Here is a 20,015-nt window from a genome sequence, read left to right on the forward strand (position 1 = left end):
GTTTAAAAATCATCCTTCTGCGCCCCCAGTGGTCGCTCGGAGAAGGACAAAGAAGTATGTTAAAATTAGCCTTGGGGTTGTGGGGGAGTAAGAAGAGTCGCTCTTTCCACAATTTTATTTTCAGCGCTTCTTTTAGGGAAGCAGAGCACTCACAGCAGGATGCATGGGAGTACTTCACAATAAAAGCAGATTATAAAGTAGAAAACATCAGAGTCCTTTGCATGTAATTTGCAGTGAATGCACAGGATGACGCTGGTGTGATGAAGCTCAAAGGCATGTTGATCCTGGAAAGACAGTGGCTTTGAAAGTATTCTTAGATAGAGATTTGTCCGCTTAAGGGCAACACTCCTTCATATTTAAAGAGGGTGGTTCTCTAAACTCTGCAATTTGATCGTAATTGCTGATATGCAGCTGTTAAAAATGAGATCTGCTGGTATTTATTTGAAGCAATTAAAAGTTAACATTATTATTATTATTATTATTATTATTATTTATTTATTTATATAGCACCATCAATGTACATGGTGCTGTACAGAGTAAAACAATAAATAGCAGGACCCTGCCGCATAGGCTTACATTCTAATAAAGTCATAATCAAACAATAAGGAGGGGAAGAGAATGCACCAAACAGGCAGTATAAAAGTCAGAACAAAATCAAGTTTTAAAAGCTTTAGGAAAAAGAAAAGTTTTTAGCTGAGCTTTAAAAGCTGCGATTGAACTTGTAGTTCTCAAATGTTCTGGAAGAGCGTTCCAGGCGTAAGGGGCAGCAGAAGAAAATGGACGAAGCTGAGCAAGGGAAGTAGAGACCCTTGGGCAGGTGAGAAACATGGCATCAGAGGAATGCCATGAGCACGAGCGAAGAGCACGAGCGGGGCAATAGTGTGAGATGAGAAAGGAAAGATAGGAAGGAGCAAGACAGTGAAAAGCTTTGTAGGTCAACAGGAGAAGTTTATATTGGATTCTGAAGTGAATTGGAAGCCAATGAAGAGATTTCAGAAGTGGAGTAACATGGTCAGAGCGGCGAGCCAAGAAGATGATCTTAGCAGCAGAGTGGTGAACAGAACCCAACGGACTGATGTGAGAAGAAGGAAGGCCAGTGAGAAGAAGGTTGCAGTAGTCCAACCGAGAAATAACCAATGCATGAACAAGAGTCTTGGCAGAAGAGACAGACAAAAATGATCGAATCCTGGCAATGTTATACAGGAAAAAACGACAGGATTTAGCTACTGTCTCAATATGAGGAATAAAGGAGAGCGAGGAATCAAATATAAAGCCAAGACTACGAGCTTCCTTGACCGGAGCAAGCGTAACATCATTGACAGTAAGAGAGAATGAGAGATGAGGAGAAGGTTTAGGAGGAAAAACAAGCAATTCAGTCTTTGCCATATTAAGTTTCAAACGACGATGAAGCAACCAAGCTGAGATATCTGAAAGACATGCCTGACACACTCTGCATTATAACATTCTGAGGATATGAAGATTTAAGGAAATACTGTTGAAAAATGTGATGACTATGGATTTTCTTTTATATAGTGTTCATTAATCAAATCTTAATTTAATTTCAAAGTGTTTTGGGGTGCCAGCCTGTAGAATCTGGAAAGACATAGGATTCCTGATCGGCCGCTCCCCACCCGCTTCCTGAGACAGCTGACACATGCCTAGAGAGCCCTGCTGGACAAGAGCGGCAGGCTGCCTGCTCTTGCCTCGCAACTCTGTAGGCAGGTGAAATAGTCAACAGAGCTTGAGGCATGACACAATAATCAACGGTTGTGCAGGCCGTCAACTCTGCACACTGTTGATTGTTTCCGTTGGTTATTTCGTTGAAATAACCATTGTGTGTAAAATGCTCGACAGATGACACAATAGTCAACGGTTGGCTAAGTCATGGTGGACTATTTAATCAACCGTTGACTATTGTGTCATTCGAACCCAGGGCATGGCTAGATGGGGCGATATCCCAGGGATATCGCCCACATGACGCACAGGGGATCCCAGGGATATCCCAGGGATATCGTCCACATGACGCACAGGGGATCTCGGGAGCACGGAGGGACGATCCCTCCCTTGGCCCGGGATATCGCCCTACCATTAAATTCCTATTTTTCCATGGTCTCGGGATGATCCCGAGACTGCGGAACGTGTGGCCCACTGTCCCATTTTCATCCCGACTCCTTGTGAGTAACTGTGAGGAGCCAGGACCTGGAGCTCCTCAGGAGCACAGTGACCATCGGGGTTGGGGTGGGGGGAGAGTGAAGTTTTTTGGTTTTTTTAAACACTCACAGTTTGCGCAGAAGCGTTTCTGCGCCCCTCTCCGATTCAAAACAACAACAAAATGGCGGCTGCAACACCCTCTTCTCTCTGGGATGTCGCATGCCGTGTGTAGATGAGGGGGACGATCTCGCGATCATAAAATCGCAACATCATACCCCTCCACCCTCTCATCTAGCCATGCCCCCAGTAACACTCTCAACCTAATCTTCATCACAGGGGTTATTGTAAAGAAAAAATTAGGAGAAATCGTATGAACTAATCTAAACTCCTTGGAGGAAGGGCAAGATTTTTTTAAAAAAAGGGTAATAAAATAAACTTTTCAAGTAGCCCAAAGACTTAGCAACATTTGCTTCAGGGGGGAAAAAAAGTACTAACCTCTTGCAGTACAAATGGAATTGACTTGGGTTGCAGAATCCAGCTCATCTAGTTTGACAAGACCAGTCAATTCAGTGATGTCAGCACCAGCAGCCCTACACAAAAGGGGCTTTTGTAAGGAGAGAATGGTACGTCCAATGCAAATAATCCTACCTGCCAATAAAGACATTTTGATAAGTTACAGGGAGTTGGGAGTGTGATTGGGGCGGGACCTGCCTGACATCTGTTTTGTACCTCTTTTACAGGTACAAAAAGGTGGGGCTGCCAGAGACAGCACTTCTGTGCACACCTCAACATTGTGCAAACTGTGGCACTAAGTGTACTCATTTCCACAGGGTACAACACGAATGTCCCCAGATGTCTAAGGGATCTCAACTCCAATGTTGGACCATCCAAACAGAGAGAAAATGAGGGGGAACAGAGCCTCGGCCAGTAGATGTATTTGCACTGTATTCTTTTCGTCGCCAGCTGAAGACCTTTTTATTTTCTCAGTATTTTAACACCTAAATTTAAACTTTGCTGTTTGAATTCTGTATTTTAATCCTATATCAATTTCTGCTGTGTGGTTTTATTCTGGTTGTGCTTTTCATATTGTGTTTTGTATTTGGGTTTTTAGATTGTTGAATGTTTTATTATGTTCTTAATGGTTTTAATTTTTGTGAACTGCCCAGAGAGCTTCGGCTATTGGGCGGTATAAAAATGTAATAAATAAATAAATAAATAAATAAATTCTTTCTATTTCCATATGCAATATGAAAGGTGTGTGTGAATGAGTTTGTATAATACAACTTACTTTATTTCATTCCAAATTCATGTGAGTAATGTCTATGAATGACCCTGTTCAGAAGACATCCTAAGCCACAGTGGTTAAGCATTTTCAGCTAAACATTATGGCTTAGTGTGTCATGTGAACTGTGTCTTAGTGTGTCGTGTGAACCATTCCTAACTATGCTGGCTACATAACCATGGTTAAAACACCCTCACTAACCAAAAGAGTTAGCGGCCTAACCATGGCTTAGCGTGTTGTCTGAACAGGCCCTATGGGTGAAGGCAATGACTTGCCCTCGTCTGTGCTAACTTTAAGTAGATAGAAACTTGGAACTTGACATAATTTCTAAACTGAATGTTTGGGAAAATCTTTAGTAAACACAAACCTCCCTATAGTTTGATTCTGTTGTCGCTAAATTTTATTTATTCCCTATTAGTTCCGGGGTGGGGAGTTTTGTGCTTTTAACTTGTTAATACATTATCAATTATTGGGGTTTTTTAATGCGTTGGTTTTTTTTAAAAAATTGTAAGCTCTTTTAGGGCCTTGCTAGACGAGGCCTTCGCGCACTTTGAGACCCAGTTTCCCTGCTGTGCGTCCAGATGACGCACAGGGGAATCCAGGCCCAGGCCGCACTGAAGCCTGCCTTAACACGCCATAAGTGAATTCGCTTATGGTGTGCCTTTTCTGCAGCCCCGGCCTGAGGCCGGGGCTGCGGAACGTCTAGCAGGGTCTGTGGCTTTTTGCGGCTACTTGCTTACTCGCGAGTAGCTGGGAAAAGCCACGGACTGGGCACAGCGCTCATCGGGCCGGGGGGATCCGGGGGGGGGAGATGGGGGGAAGGCCGGACCGGCAGGAGAGGGGGAGGGCGAAGGGCAACACGGGACGACGAGGGAGGGCAACACAGGACGACGAGGTATGGCGCAGGGCGACACGGGACAACGAGGGAGGGCGCAGGGTGGCACGGGATGACGAGGTATGGCGAAGGGTGGCACGGGATGACAAGAGAGGGCGAAGGGTGGCACGGGACGACGAGGAAGGGTGAGACGGGATGGGGAGGGAGGGCGGAGGGTTCCCACAGTCGAGCCAGAAAGGGGATCACAGAGGGAGGAAGGGTCTGGAACAGTTTTCAGCTTTTTGAAGGAGTTGTTTATAAAAAAACAGAGCAAGGACTCCTACCTCAGTATGGGTTCTGAGATAGTAGCTGAAGGTGATAATTAGGAGTGTGCACGGACCCCCCACTCCGCTTCTCTTCCAGATCCACGATTTGCGGATTGGGCCACTCCACTCTGTCCCCGCTCCGCCTATGTCCGCTCCACTCCGCTGCAGAGCTCCGGATCCGGATCGAAGCTCTGTTTTTTTCCCCCATAGGCTTGCATTGAAAGCTAAAAAGTATACAACTTTTTTTCTGTTAAAGTTAGAAACCTCAAGTTTGGCACCATGACACCTCATGGAGGTATACACAAGCACGCCAAGTTTCAAGCCAATCCCATCATCCCCTGATTTTTGGGGAATTTTTGAAAATCGGGCACCCCATTCACACCCCTTTCGATAGCTCCGTCAATTTGCACGTTAGAAACCTCAATCTCAGCACCATGATAGCTTATCCAGGAATACACATGCACGCCAAGACTCAAGGCAATCCCATCATCCCCTGATTTTTGGCGGGGCTCTAACCTTTTAACTCACCCCAAATCAAGTCCCATGCTACAACTATGTCAATTTGCATGTCAGAAACCAAACCTTCGGTCACATGACAGCTTACCCATGTGTCCACGTGGATGCCAAGTTTCAAGCCAATCCCATCATCCCAGGATTTTTGGGGAATTTGTGAAAGTCGGACACCCCAGTATCTGCAGACATGGGCTCAATGGGCCCATTTCAAAGAAAATCCCAACATGCCATGAATTGGGGAGTAGAGATATACCTAAATATGAATCTTCTTCCACACTTGAAAAATTGATTTGGAACTTGAGCACAGGAAGGACTTCTCCCCTGAGTCAAAGCAAGACACACAAAAACCATCCCTGCAAGGTGGGCAGGGGAGGAGGGAGGGAAGGCAGGCAGGCAGCAGACATTTCTGGGGGCACAAGGAAGTGAGCCAAGCATAGTTTCAAAGCCAGTAATGCATATAAAATGGAATAAATAAATAAATAAACAAAGGAGGGGTGGAATTAAAAGCAGCAGTGTTGCTGAATAAACAACAAAAAGATTTTTTTTAAAAAAAAGGCTATATCTGTCTTTTACCAGTAAGAGGGGAGTGGACATGCCCAAGGGGAGGGCGAATCATCTGCCAATTTGACTGGTCCTGTCTAGGTACTAGTCTTTAAGAAGCAAACGATCACTTCAACTCATGATAGGCATTCTCTCCAGTGATTTACCTTTGGAGGGCTCTGATGACCCTCCAAGTACAGAAGAGTGCACAGGGCACGTCCATGCCCTAGGGGAGCTCATCCCCTTGCACCACATCTTTTCAGTTGTTCCCCAAAGTTAGGGTGGGTAGCAGTGCTGTGTTTTCTATCTCTTATTATTGGCTTAGTATATGATTTCAGGTTGTGTTTTTGCATTTGGTGGGGCTACTGTTTTAAAAAACACTGGGAAAAGTCCGTTCAGACTAAGAAGTTCCCAGAATCCCAAGTTACCCGTTTTGCCTATCCCCTCCTCCAACTTTGGGATCATGTGATCATGACCGGGAGTTGACTCTGCCCCTCAGCCCTTCGAGAAAGGTACATTTTCCCGCTGGTTTTACCCAATTTTTCCAAAAATTCTAGCAAGTGAACCGCAGCACGCAGAGAGCTAAGAGTAGGCTCAAAATGACCCCCAGCCACGACTCTCTAAGTACAAGAAGTTTCAGAAAGATAGCTTAAAAAACAACACAGTTATCCCCTATTCTTTTCCGCAATGCAATCCTATGGGCGAAATTTTTCAAAATGGCGATCGGATCGGTCCGTGAAAAGAGAAGCGCTCCGCGTATGAGCGCTTCTCTTCACCGTGCTTCTACGGGTCCCCGGTCCACTTCTACTCCGCCTCTGGGCAAGGCGGAGCAGGCCAATTCGCTTCTGATTCTCTGCTTCTAATCAGAGCGGAGCACATCCCTAGTGATAATTGCTCCAAGCAATAGGGCCAGGAAAGCAAACAGCCATTTAAGAAGAGCCAAAGACATTGTAGTCACCTCTTCAAAAGATACAGAAAATATTGGCCGTGCCATTGCCCCATCAGCCTGGAAAACAGCTTCTGGAGAATGAGAAAAACAGGATCTCTCTTGTTTAGAAAGGATACCATGTAAGTTTACAGAGTTCTTCATTAACTATATTTAGTAGCACCTGTTGTTGTATTTGCAGAACACCTGGTTTATTTGGAGAGTGTATTTTAGATTACAAATGTATCTGTAAACTTAGTACTCTCACCCTAGTCACACTTAAAATGCTATTTGAGTTTCTAAAAATCATGCTTCTACAATGAAATACCTGAATTAAATTAAATCAAGCAAGCCTTCCATTATTTTAATCATCTACAACAACTGTATAAGGTAGAGTTTAACATTAAACTCCATTTTAGAGGTAGAACACAGCCACAGTCAAAGCAATGGAGTTTTTGGAAAGTGTTATCAACTCTTTATGGAATTATAGTGGGTTTTTACATTAACCTATTGAGCAATATCTATGCCGGTATTTTCGGAGGATACTTCTTTAAAAGCTAGTCTGAGCATATTACAAATTCATTTAGGGCAGACCCTTCACAATGCAAGGGGCTCTGTACACCAAGGAACAAGTTCTCAGATAAACCCTGTGTGCTGCAGAAAAACAACAGATGTTGCTAGATAAGGTTAATTAAAAACTTGCTATCAACTCACATCACCTTTCTTAACTAGAGGGAACCTTCTCTTTTCAGTCTCCATAAGACGTTTTTCATGGCTGACAGAGCAATGGTATGCCTAACATCTCTAGGCTTGAACTCATAGTTTTGTGAAAACTGCAATTAAAACTCGTTGGGTAATTTTGGCAACATATCCGTGTAACTGAAAGTTTTCTGAGCTGTAAAATCCCTCCACATTTGGACTTGGCTCCTGTATCTTGAAACTAGGATCCTAGAAAACTCCGGGTAGCTCTCGCAGGGCAGGTTGTAAGCAGCTTGTTAAAACGACAGGTGATTCATCCCTTTGTCACCAATTGCAAAGTCAAATGTGAGACGTGGACGTTGCTCCTATATCTTTAACAGTTGTACAGAAAAGGGAATTTCTGCATATCATTTGTATGCAGGCAGCGCCTGGTGAAATCCCCTCTGCATCACAACAGTTAAAGCTGCAGGAGCCCTGCCCTCTTTTGTATCTGGCACTCTAATATAGCTCCTGCAGCTTTAACTTGTGATGAAAAGAGAAATTCAGCAGGTGCAAACATGTGTATTAAGCGTTGTGTTGTCATACAAACAAATTATTTAGGCTCCACTATTCTTCGTTTGTTTAGCTTGGAGGAAGATTTGACCATATTTCCTAATTTTTCTGTTAGTAAGGCAAAGGTGTTCAGCACATGCTCAGAGGATGACTGATTCCAAATGGGACAGGTTTCTTTCCTCCGGCCCTCCTTTCACCCAGGCCCAGCTTACAGGGAAGGCAATGTGCATGTGCCGTGATGTGTTTTCATACAACCACAACATTGTGAATTTTATGAGGCACTATTTGAATTATACTATACCCCTCCCTTTCCTATAGCTGTTACCCTTGAAGTACTTTAGGAACAACTATATAAAGCAACCAGAATGTTTTGCGAACAGTGTACAGTATTTTTCCTGGGGTGGGGTGGGGGGGTCACATGAGATTTTTGGTCTGACATTTGCTGCTCTCCCTCACCTTTTTTCCATGCCAATATGGTCCAGGTCTGCCTCTAGCAAGGAGCTGTATCACACCAGCGTTATACTGTGCAATCACTGTGAATTGCATGCGAAGGACTCAGACGTTTTCCACCTTATAATCTGCTTTGATTGTGAAGTACTCCCATGCATCCTGCCTTAACTGTGCAATAAAGCAAAAAGATTTGCCGTATTTAGCCCCTACATTTTGAACGTATCTTCCGAGCCGCCGCTGGGGCGCAGGAGCAGGATTTTAAAGAAATGCTTACATCTGCATAAGCTTTAAAGATAAAGACACCAAAATTGGCACAGTAATAGATATTAGGGAGAGCTTTAAGTGTACCAAATTTGAATCAAATTGGGTCATCCGTTGATTTTTTAATGTTTATTTTACATTTCCCCCCTTAAACTCACTTCCTGGTATGCAAAGGATCTCTGTCACCCGGTAGCAAAAACAACTGCGAAAGCTTAGTGCTACGGGGATAATCCGAGGGAAGCAGGTACATGTGATGAAGCTTTATTATAGCCGGGACTCAAAGCACCTCTGAAAAGTTTTCACTGAAAAGCTTTCAACAACTCCACCTTCCGGTAATGACTGCTCTTTCTCCCACCACTCAAAAAAGCTCCCCCAAAACCCAGGCTGGAGTGTCACCCCACGAACAATAAGTGGTTTGGGAGGAAAGGGAAGAGAACGTTCTTATGTCACATACCCAGTTCTGCTTTGAGGGCCTGGCTTGACTTCTAGGAGAGAAAATGGCTTCGGTGCTTCCCCCAAACTTGAATGAGGCTGCTTTTTCCCAAGCCCAGACGACTATGTCCAAAATAGCCGAGCCTTGTGGAGTTTGGAAATAGTACCTAAACAAACGTACCATGCAACACTCTTTTGCAGACTAAAGTCCAGTTTGTCGGATGCATGAAACATTATTCCACGTTGGCAGGCAGAAGAGGAAATAAAGTGACCCGTGGTTTCTGAGGGAAAGAAATGTCACGGAAACCCTCAGGATAAGATCATGGGGCAGGGGATATAGGCCTTAGCTAGACCTAAGGTTTATCCCAGGATTGTCCCAGGGTCATCCCTATTCATGTAAATGACACACAGGATATCCTGGGAGCAGGCAGGGACAACCCCAGGGTGATCCCGGGATAAACCTTAGGTCTAGCTAAGACCATAGTAGCTTTGTTCCTTTACTGAAGAACTTTTAAAGAATGCCTTGATCTTTGCAGGCTAAAACAATCGCACCCTCTCAGTTGACAGGAACTGAGTTGGCACCCACACGTGCGTTAAACGAACAACAATACTTGCAAAATAACAGTGTGTGTGTAGAAAAGGACACTTCAGTGCACATGAGAGCACTGAAGTCCCACGGGGCCTCTTTTGACGCACCACATTGTGTATGTGCGTTTGTGTGTCATGATATGTTTGCATATAGTCATGAATTTTATTAAGCATAGCTTGGTTCCCCTCACCCAAAGAATTAGCTGCCTCAATTGAAAAGCTGTTGCACTTCAATTTCATTACATATAATAATATAAGACAAATATTTTTTTTCCTCAGGAACTTGTGAACTTTTGGGTTTGCGGTTTGCTGCTCCCATCCATTCTTTTTTTAGTTGCCAAAATGGCCCAGATCCATTCCATCTCTGGACATTAGGGTCACGACTCAAAGCAACACTGGTGTGCTGCTCTCACACTGGACTCTTTGCCACCTCTCTCCACTGATGGCCAATATTCTCCCCCAAAGTTTTTCCAAGCCCAGGCTGGAATGGCACGAAGCATAATCAGCTTGCCACCTAACCCAAAATAAACAGGCAGACAACACGGGTTGGGTAATCTCGAGCTGCAAATTCATGAATGGTATCAACCACGCCCTACCCATATTGTGACCATTCTACCTTCTCTCGGTCCCAACACCATCACAGGAGCGCCTGGTGGTAACGTGGGAGAGGGCCTTCTCAGTGGTTGCCCCGGGGGCTATGAAACTCCCTTCCCGGGGAAGCTAGACTGGCTCCCTCCCTGATGTGCTTGCAGAGGCAGGCTAAATCTTTTTTTTTCCTGGCAGGCCTTTGGGGAGTAGTCTGGACCTCTGGGTATGAGTTGTTTATAGGTATATATTCATATTTTAAAATGTTTTAATATTGTAGCATGTTTAATTAATTGTTGTATATCTCTATCTGTTTTAAGTGTACGTGTTTAAATTTGTAAAGCCACCTTGAGTCCCAGTAGTGGGGAAAAGGAAGGATGATGATGACGATGACAGTGGTGATGATGATGATGGTGATGGTGATGATGACAGGTCATGCGCTGGTTATTTCTCGGTTGGACTACTGCAACCTTCTTCTCTCTGGCCTTCCTTCTTCTCACATCAGTCCGTTGGTTTCTGTTCACCCCTCTGCTGCTAAGATCATCTTCTTGGCTCGCCGCTCTGACCATGTTACTCCACTTCTGAAATCTCTTCATTGGCTTCCAATTCACTCCAGAATCCAATATAAACTTCTCCTGTTAACCTTCAAAGCTTTTCACGGTCTAGCTCCTGCCTATCTCTCCTCTCTCATCTCACACTATTGCCCCGCTCGTGCTCTTCGCTCCTCTGATGCCATGTTTCTCGCCTGCCCAAGGGCCTCTACTTCCCTTGCTCTACTTCCCTTGTCCGTTTTCTTCTGCTGCCCCTTACGCCTGGAGCGCTCTTCCAGAACATTTGAGAACTACAAGTTCAATCGCAGCTTTTAAAGCTCAACTAAAAACTTTTCTTTTTCCTAAAGCTTTTAAAACTTGATGTTGTGCGGACTTTATACTGTTAGTTTTACCCTACCCTGTGCCTGCTTACCCTACCCTGTGGGCATTCTCTTCCCCTCCTTATTGTTTTACTATGATTTTATTAGATTGTAAGCCTTGCTATTTACTGTTTTACTCTGTACAGCACCATGTACATTGATGGTGCTATATAAATAAATAATAATAATAATAATAACTACCAGCCAATTCCACACATGGAGCAGTATGGCTTAGGTGAAAAACCAGATACACATGATCAATCGGGCAGCATGGCAAACCCTATTTGGCTCTAAAAAAACCACCACCTCTTATCCACCCCGGTGTGCTGGACATGGGGCAGAATGGGATTTTAAATCCCTTAAGCGCTGCCCCGGGTGCAAGGTACACCCCATGTACAGCCTTAGTGTGTCCGCCTCATTCAGGGTGTGGGATGCAAATGTCAACTCCCCATGCCAGTTATGAGATGGGGTGAATTATCTCAATTTAAAATTTAACATTTCATTTTTTTGGCTGGTTGAAATAGTGCTTCTCAATTTCAGCATATATTTAGGTTTTATGCATTTTCATTCTTTAAAACATTAGGTTTTGCTCTATGCCACCTTTACTCCCCCGCCCTTTTGCTTCTCTGTCCAAAACTATTTGCTTCATACAATGACAGTTTTCAGACTGGATTTGCTTCAGTATTAACATATATAATTTAAGAACATATTAATTTCATTGCCAATCACATGACCTGGTGGGTGAACATTGGGTGTGTTGTAGGCAATTGTCATATCCCAGGCATCAACAAAACCCACATCCATATCCCAAAAGACATCCCTTGCTGCAAGGTCTTGGGTGTAGCCATGGAAGTCACTGAATCCCTCCTGGTCTATGTCCAACTCCCGGATATTCTCTCCTTTGATGATGACTCGTGTGTCTGGACTTCTTAGGAGAAGGCGCTGGATAGCTTTTCGGATGTTAATTGCCCTTTGGATGAAGAGCTCAATGGGAAAGGGACGGAAGTGCTGGCCCAAGGCAATGACAACAACTGTGTTTTTGTCGCCTGCGATGTTGTCGATCTCCCGAGCAATGTAGTTGTGATCTCTTGTCTTATACTCATAGGCAGTGATGAATGGGTGGTTGTGCTTTTTCCATTGGATTTGAATGTTTCTGTCCATGTCCACAGCAATCAAATTCCGCTGTGCCCCAACTCCGTGGCTGTCAAGATATTTAAATGCTAAGGTAGGAATAGACAAAATATCAATGCAGGTTTTGATAACTGTCCTCTAAGAAATTAATGGGCTACTTGTTGTGGGTCAAAGTCTACTGAAAATTTGGATTATGTGTTTGGATCCAACGGGGTTGTTCATTTTATGGAGAAACATGCTATTTCTTCCATCTGTTACAGGACTAGATTTTGTTCTCCACCTTGGTTAGGATATAACAGTGATTTCAAGACTTTCTGAATATATTAGAAGTCTTCATAGAACTCATGCAAAGCAGAGAACAAACCTGTTTTATAAGTTCCCATTCAGCTAGGACCATCACTATGGTTGGTTCCTTGGTGGCTACAGGGTAGCATGTAAGAGCCATGTCAGTCCACCCAAACAGCCCAAGGAGTTGCAAAGCCACTGGGACCTTGTCTTTGTGGCTTAGACAAACCCACCCACCATGAGCCCACACTGCTGGGAGCTTGCTCTCTAAACAGACGCCCACCTGGGCTTCCCTTTTCTCTGTGCATAATTAAGACATGTGAATAAGAAAGCAAAACCATGCATGCATGCAGACATTCATGTGACCCTGGAAAACTGAGGAAATACACTGAGTCCTTGCAGTGTATTTCCTCTTGCAGAAATACATTGATTTCTTGCAAACTTCTCTAATAGTATTTTCAGTAACCAAATAGATTATAATGCACATCAACACCATATCCATGGCAACAGCCGTGTTTTTGTCGCCTGCGATGTTGTCGATCCCCTGATCAACATAGTTGTGATCAGTTGTTAGGTATTCACTAGCAGTGACTAAGGGCTGGTTGTGTTTTTTCCATTGGATTTGAATGTTTCTGTCCAGGTCCACACCGATCAAATTTGGGTGCCCCCCCAATTCCATGGATGTCAAGATATTTAAATGCTAAGATAGGAATAGACACAAAATCAATACAGTGTTTTGATTACTATCCTCTAAAAATGACTGGGTTACTTGTTGCAGAGAAAAGTCTATTAAATCATTGATTTTTGATCAAACATGATTGACCATTTTATGGAGAGACATGCAAAGAGACCCATATGCTACTGGAGTAGATTTCTTTCTCCTCTCTGATTAGCATTTCACTCCCATCATACTGATTTCACTACTTTCTTTCTGAATACTTTACAGGACTTCACGGAACTCACACAAAGCAGAGAACGAATCTGTTCTGGAAGTTCCTGCTTGGCTACAGCCTCTTCAATGCTGGTCTCGATTGAAGGGTAGCATGAAAGGGCATTGTCATTCCACCCATCCAGCTCATGGAGCTGCAAAGCCACCGGGAGTTGGTGCTCCTTCTTTCCTGGCAAGAACTTCATAAGGAGAATGGGAGGGAGGGTTTGTGGCTTAGCCACCCACCTTGCTGTGAGCTTGCTCTCCAAACAGAAGTGTATAACCTCTGTTTGCTCTGTCCATAATTGAACCAAGTAAATAAGCAAGCAAATACATATAACAGAACGTTTCATGCATGCATGCATATGTTCACGTAAGAACAGGAGACTGGGGAAATGTATTGATGTCTTGCAGATCAACCAGTCAGAATGATATTGGCTTCAGCTGTTAGAGCAATCTCTACCATTCATCAATTCATTAATTTCACTAAACTTTGCCATTTTTGCTGAGCGCTGCCACCATCCAAAGCAAACTTTCATAATAGTATTTTCAGTAACCAGATCGATTACAGCACATGTCAACACTAGAGCCACATGGGAGCAAACAAATTCATTACAAAAAGATTGAAAGGATTTTGTTTAGGACACAGAAAGGGTTCTGGATATCAGGAAGCTAGCAGATACATACTTCTTACAGTCCTTGTGAGATATTCCATCCACTGCCGTACTGTTGAGTCTCCCAAGAGATAAACTATCTTTCCTTTCAAGCAGGTGTGAACCTGATCCAAAGCGTTCAAGTTGGCCATATTGCAGAAAACGGGGCGCCATTGGTTCTGTAATGCAAAGCCACTGGGAAATGGGGAATTTATCCTAAACCTGCATCTCTCGCTTGACATCGTCTTGTTGCCTGGTGAAAGGGAACAAATAAAAAGCAGATGGCAACAAAATCTGTGACTGTGGCATTGTGTGAGAAGCAGCATTGAAAAGAAGGTGCCCATGGACAATCAGTGGGAACCCCAAAGCCCCAGGAAATAGAAAAGTAGCCACCTCACAGATAACATTTAGTAGCCCATCAATTCTCCCCTGATTAACGGTGTGCCGATTCTGAAGGAGGAGCCATTTTATGGAAATCATAGAATAATAGAATCATAGAACAGCAGAGTTGGAAGGGGCCTACAAGGCCATCGAGTCCAACCCCCTGCTCAATGCAGGAATCCACCCTAAAGCATCCCTGACAGATGGCTGTCCAGCTGCCTTTTGAAGGCCTCTAGTGTGGGATAGACCCCAACCTCCCTAGGTAACTGATTCCATTGTTGTACTGCTCTAACAGTCAGGAAGTTTTTCCTGATGTCCAGATGGAATCTGGCTTCCTTTAAATTGAGCCCGTTATTCTGTGACCTGCATTCTGGGAGGATCGAGAAGAGATCCTGGCCCTCCTCTGTGTGACAACCTTTTAAGTATTTGAAGAGTGCTATCATGTCTCCCCTCAATCTTCTCTTCTCTGGGCTAAACATGCCCAGTTCTTTCAGTCTCTCTTCATAGGGTTTTGTCTCCAGACCCCTGATCATCCCGGTTGCCCTCCTCTGAACACGCTCCAGCTTGTCTGCATCCTTCTTGAATTGTGGAGCCCAGAACTGGATGCAATATTCTAGATAAGGCCTAACCAGGGCCGAATAGAGAGAAACCAGTACCTCACGTGACTTGGAAGCTATACTTCTATTAATGCAGCCCAAAATAGCATTTGCCTTTCTTGCAGCCATATCGCACTGTTGGCTCATATTCAGCTTGCGATCTACAACAATTCCAAGATCCTTCTCGTTTGTAGTATTGCTGAGCCAACTATCCCCCATCTTGTAACTGTGTATTTGGTTTCTATTCCCTAAATGTCCTACAATGGAACAGCACCTGTATATATTAATTTCCATCTTATAATTGTTTGGAAACTTTCTTCTACTCCGAGAACTTTCAGAATGGCTCACAGGAAGTAGAATAATCAAGAAAGAATTGAATCCAGCAGAACACCTCGAACGTCCAATGACAAAGAGAGAAGGTGAAGACTCTGTAATCTCAAAGGTCTGGATTAACAAGGACTTCAACACACTCTTTCTTATCTGTTTTCCCAAGCAGGGACAGGATCAAGGGAAGGAAGGGAACATTAGTAGGCTGTCCTTGGGTGCTTCCAGACTTGGCTTTTATAGCACGATCATCCTGTTCACTAAATTTTACAGTGGTCCAGAATGAAGACATCTTCAGCTTGCAGTCCTCTCATGCTTTCCCATAATTTCTCCCATGATTTTTCTTCCTTGGAAAAAAAATCCAGAAAGGCAAGAAGAAACAGCTTTTTTCAGCCTTTTTATCTGATAATTCTTGGAGCCCTCCATCTGGAAGCACCATAGGCCAGATGCCACCAATATTGTTGGGGGAGAAAAAAACAGAAAATCCAAATCACTTTCACAGGGCACAACACGAATGTCCACAAACGTGTGATGGATCTCAACTCCAATGTTGGACCTTCAAAACAGAGAGAACATGGCCATTGAGTTAAATGAGCACAAAACAGCAATCAGCAAGAGTGCTACTGATTTTATCACATCTAATTCTCACAACTAGGTGGCATTAATTGGAAATGGAAGCATCTTGCTCTGATTTAGCAAACTGAGTCCTATGCTCTTACTGGAAGCAGGTGGGAAACTGCATGGAAATGGCCCAAGAAAGATTCCAGAGTGTTCCAGATGTGGAGCAAGAGAACATAATAGTGTGAACATGGGCCAGATCTACACCAAGCAGGGTATAACACTTTGAAAATGGTTTGAAAACTATATATGGTGTGTGTCCTGGGCCTCAACAGTTGTCACTACTGTTATAACCCGGTTTAAAGCAATAGTGTAGATCCTGCCCTGGTAGAAAACCAGATGAACCGAATTCAAACTAGCTCCTTCTATGTGCACCTGCAGATCAGCTGCTCCACTCTTTTTGTATGTGCCATTGCGTTCATAGGCATGGTTGTTGGCAATGCACAGGAAGCATAGGCGTGCACAACGCATTTCATTAGGGTGTGCACCCAGGGAATTGTCATGTCTAACCCTACTGCCCCTGTTTTTGGAGAAGTGGTTTAGGTAATCAATCAGAATCAGAACTAGAGGAGGATGTGCCAAACACCAGCCAGCCTGAATCAGTGGGGGAGGAAGCTCTCATGGGGGAAACCCCAGCTGGGACTCAGCCCTCTCTAGAGCTTATCTCCTCAAGGCCAAATCTTACACACTCAGTGGGAACTGAGCTTTCTTCCGGAGGAGAGCATCCCGACAAGCTAGCTGATGCTAGGGTCCACCAGAAGCTCAAATGCATGGAGCGGAAGGAAGGCGTGAGAAAGTCACTCCGACTAGGATTGCACCAGAATCTTCCTCCGCACCAGGCTCTGTGAAGTTAAGGGCATTTGGGAAAGGGCTTCCTGCTCTTCTTGAGCAGACCATTGTCTGCATAGTTTTGCCTAGGGGAACGTTTCCAATAGATTAGACTCTCTTCAGGTAGAAGAGAGGTTTCTTGCTTAATAAAAGCTTTGTGGATTACTAAGCAAGCCTTGTCATTTCCCTCCCATAGAAAGCAGGAGTTTTCTGAGAAACACTATAGGAATTGTATTTTTTTTAAAGGTGGACATTTATTGAATACTCACTCATAAAGGACTTATTTATTTATTTATTTGACACTGATGCCCTACTATGCCACTGCAGGGGAGGGGAGGATTGTGGAGATGCTTATTGCTTGAGACATTAGGGTGTGCCTGGGCACACCCGGCACACCCCGTGTACACACCTATGTCAGGAAGTCTTTCTTGGGGGCACTGCCCAAATGGGAACTTCCTTAGCCCAAGAGGTTAATTCATCTTCCTCTATATGTGTTCTGCCAGGAAGAGAAGACTTCTTTCTTTAAATGAGCATGTGACTCTTCTGTTGCTTAAATTTATTTACTGTCTTTTTTTGTTATGTGTGTGTGTGTGCTTGAGTGTGTTTGCTGCTGCTTTTAGCTCATTAATGTGTTTTAATAATTAGTCATTTTTAAATTCTGTAAACTGTTTTGCCCAACTCTTTTAACAGAGTGAAAAAGCTGGGAAAAACCTTTCTTAAATGTATAATGATATAACGCATTTCACAAACTGAACACCCAAACCACAGTTCTCCTGTGATGTGGCCATTCTTTTATAATCTCTCCAGAAATGCCACCCTTAAAAGTAACTGGAAAGTAATTGTGTCTGACTCTCTGCACCTCCCAACAGTCCTGCACCAACATTCTGCAACTCAGTATTTTGTATATAACTCGAACTGGTGCTGTATTGGGCTTAATGGTCACACGGAGGGTGTTTTCTTTCCCCTCATTAAACAGCTGCTATGTTTATGCTCTTGCAAGAAGTTTTAGTTTCATTCTGGGCCAGCCCTACAATAAATAGTGCTCTGGGTGAGAAATGTTTTTGGTGCTCTGAACCCGGTAGTCAGTTTCACAGAACCAGCCAGGGGATTTATGGGGCTTCTGAAGGTGTGATGTCCATTGAGAATGTCATTGCTCAAAACCTCAATACTGTTTGCACAAGCCGGAGTTCGAAAAAACACATCCTAAGGAGTGGCAGTGCACTGTGCAACACAGCAGAACTATTACAGGCTTTACTTATAATATTTTTTGTTCCGTTTTGTAGCAGTTCCTATTTTTTTTCGTAAGCATTATTTATTTTTAAGGATGTTCATTATTACTTTTATATTGAAAAACAATAAAGAATAATTCTAAATGAAAAAGCTATCCCGCTGGCTTCTTATGGTTTTATATTATTATTATTATTATTATTATTATTATTATTATTATTATTATTATTTATATTGTGCTGATTGTGTTTGCAGCATTTGAAGGGGCTTGGTAACGTTGCCTCAAAGTAAAGCTGTGCTCCAGTGATTTTCACCGGCCGCAAATGGAAATTGAAAAAGGAGACCTACTTTGAAACTAGTTGAAGGAAGATCAGATTTGTTGGGGCATTTTGAAATATGAAAGGAAAGGGAAAGGAAGCTCTCGTGCAAGCACTGAGTCATTACTGACTTTTGGAGGGACTCCAGCTTTCGCTGACGTTTTCTTGGCAGGCCTTATAGCGGGGTGGTTTGCCGTTGCCTTCCCCGGCCATTATTACCTTTCCCCCAGCTAGCTGGGTACTCATTTTACCAACCTCGGGAGGATGGAAGGCTGAGTCGACCTGAGCTGGCTGCCTGAAACCAGCTTCCGCTGGGATCGAACTCAGGCCGTGGGGAGAGTTTCAGCTGCAGAAACTGCTGCTTTACTGCTCTGCGAAGTCTCACCCCATTTTGAACCAAGCCAGGCTTGCGAAGCTGTGAGAGGTGTAATGTCATGGGATGGGTTGACTTTACCTATTTGCAGTCCTTCTGCCCTCAAAACCCCAGGAATGAAAATGGAGACAAAGCTCACAGGACAAAGCTCATGGCACCACGATGCCACTGATTTATGATTTCAGAAGGAAACTTCCTTAGGTCTGATGGCAGAAGAACAAGGAAAGAAACATGTATCCAGCGCTGAGGAGGACAGGGGTGAAGGCATTCCCATTCTGATTTTGTTCTCAAGTAATGTCAGAGAACATCCTTGTTAATACTCCTCAACCACAGGAGTTATATCAGGCCTTCAAATTATTCCAGAGCTGAACGGAGCAAATGCACAACTCAACACTATCCTAAAGTTAAACAGTAAAATAAATACCTCTTCACAAGGCTTCGTTCCAAGTCTGTGAGATACGACGTGGCTGTGTTGTAGGACTTCAGGGCGATGAATGCTTTACATGACACATTCTTTGGTTTCACACAGTAGAAGCCCTCCTGGTCTCGTTCATCTAGATACTCACAGAGCTCGGCCTTTGTGGTTATGTTAAAACCACATTGGGTGAACACAGTTGATTTTCCATTTAAAAATGTGCCTGTGAAAGCTATTTTTGCATAGCCTTTCTTCCTCGCTGCCCACAGTGCTGAAACTGCTTCGCTGGAGTGGATCAGCAGGAGAGAAACTCTGGCATCGCCCTCCCAAAATAGAGTGAAATTGACTAGGTACGTCCCGTTGCTATAGTCCTTGATATGCCCAGAAGCTCCGGCCTTTAGACTCGATGAATAGATCCTTGCTCGTATGAAATCCCCTCCGTACTCCTTCTTCTTTCCTAAGTGGTCATACAAATCCAGCCGAACCATCAAGTGCTCTCCAACACAATAAGAGTCTTTGTTGTTTAGTATGGTGGCTTTGCTGTTCTTGGCACTTGTCGTGGTATTTATATGTGTGAAAGTGATACTGGGCATCAGCCCATCCAGTTTTGTAAGGATGCTTTTTACTTCTTCCTCCTTTTCTCCCGGTCCTTTCCAAGTACGGTATTCATTGCCTTCTTTCATTCTGCTCCGGCTACCTTTGAGTGAAATAATCTGTAATTACTTTAATATTTATCTGAATAAGGTAGCAACCTTACAATCCCTGGATAACATCCCAGGGATCATAGGAAGGGTTTCTTGGATTTCCCCTCCTGAAGCAGAAGACACCGCTGAAGCTTCAGAAGGCGGTCTCCAAGATCCAATCCCCAACACCACCCCTCCACCACCCATTTGCAGTGGAGAATCATGGCA

The 20,015-nt window shown here is 43.8% G+C and overlaps 2 protein-coding genes across 6 annotated transcripts in view; both read right to left on the minus strand.

The window, feature by feature from the left end:
- LOC134407665 (NXPE family member 4-like) overlaps positions 1 to 9,048 on the minus strand; it is a 97,133-nt gene extending 88,085 nt beyond the window's left edge. For 2 of the 5 annotated variants that reach the window (XM_063139552.1, XM_063139550.1), the window contains exons 1-2: positions 4,592 to 4,685; positions 2,647 to 2,741 (exon numbers count right to left, since the gene is read on the minus strand). In XM_063139552.1, coding sequence (XP_062995622.1) covers positions 2,647 to 2,694 — 48 coding nt within the window. In that variant the 5' untranslated portion in view covers positions 2,695 to 2,741; positions 4,592 to 4,685. Of the gene's footprint in view, positions 1 to 2,646; positions 2,742 to 4,591; positions 4,686 to 8,967 lie in introns of those variants that run through there. The other 3 variants (XM_063139556.1, XM_063139553.1, XM_063139551.1) reach the window with 2 other exon arrangements.
- Positions 9,049 to 11,712: 2,664 nt separating this feature from the next.
- LOC134407645 (NXPE family member 2-like) lies at positions 11,713 to 19,787 on the minus strand. The gene is made up of 4 exons (XM_063139514.1): positions 19,114 to 19,787; positions 15,821 to 15,882; positions 14,060 to 14,278; positions 11,713 to 12,248 (listed from the first exon to the last, which is right to left on the minus strand). The coding sequence occupies exons 1-4, from the start codon at positions 19,785 to 19,787 to the stop codon at positions 11,713 to 11,715; spliced, it is 1,491 nt and encodes a 496-aa protein (XP_062995584.1).
- Positions 19,788 to 20,015: the final 228 nt, after the last annotated feature.

Source organism: Elgaria multicarinata, chromosome 12, assembly GCF_023053635.1.
Source record: "Elgaria multicarinata webbii isolate HBS135686 ecotype San Diego chromosome 12, rElgMul1.1.pri, whole genome shotgun sequence".
Lineage (NCBI taxonomy): Eukaryota > Metazoa > Chordata > Lepidosauria > Squamata > Anguidae > Elgaria > Elgaria multicarinata.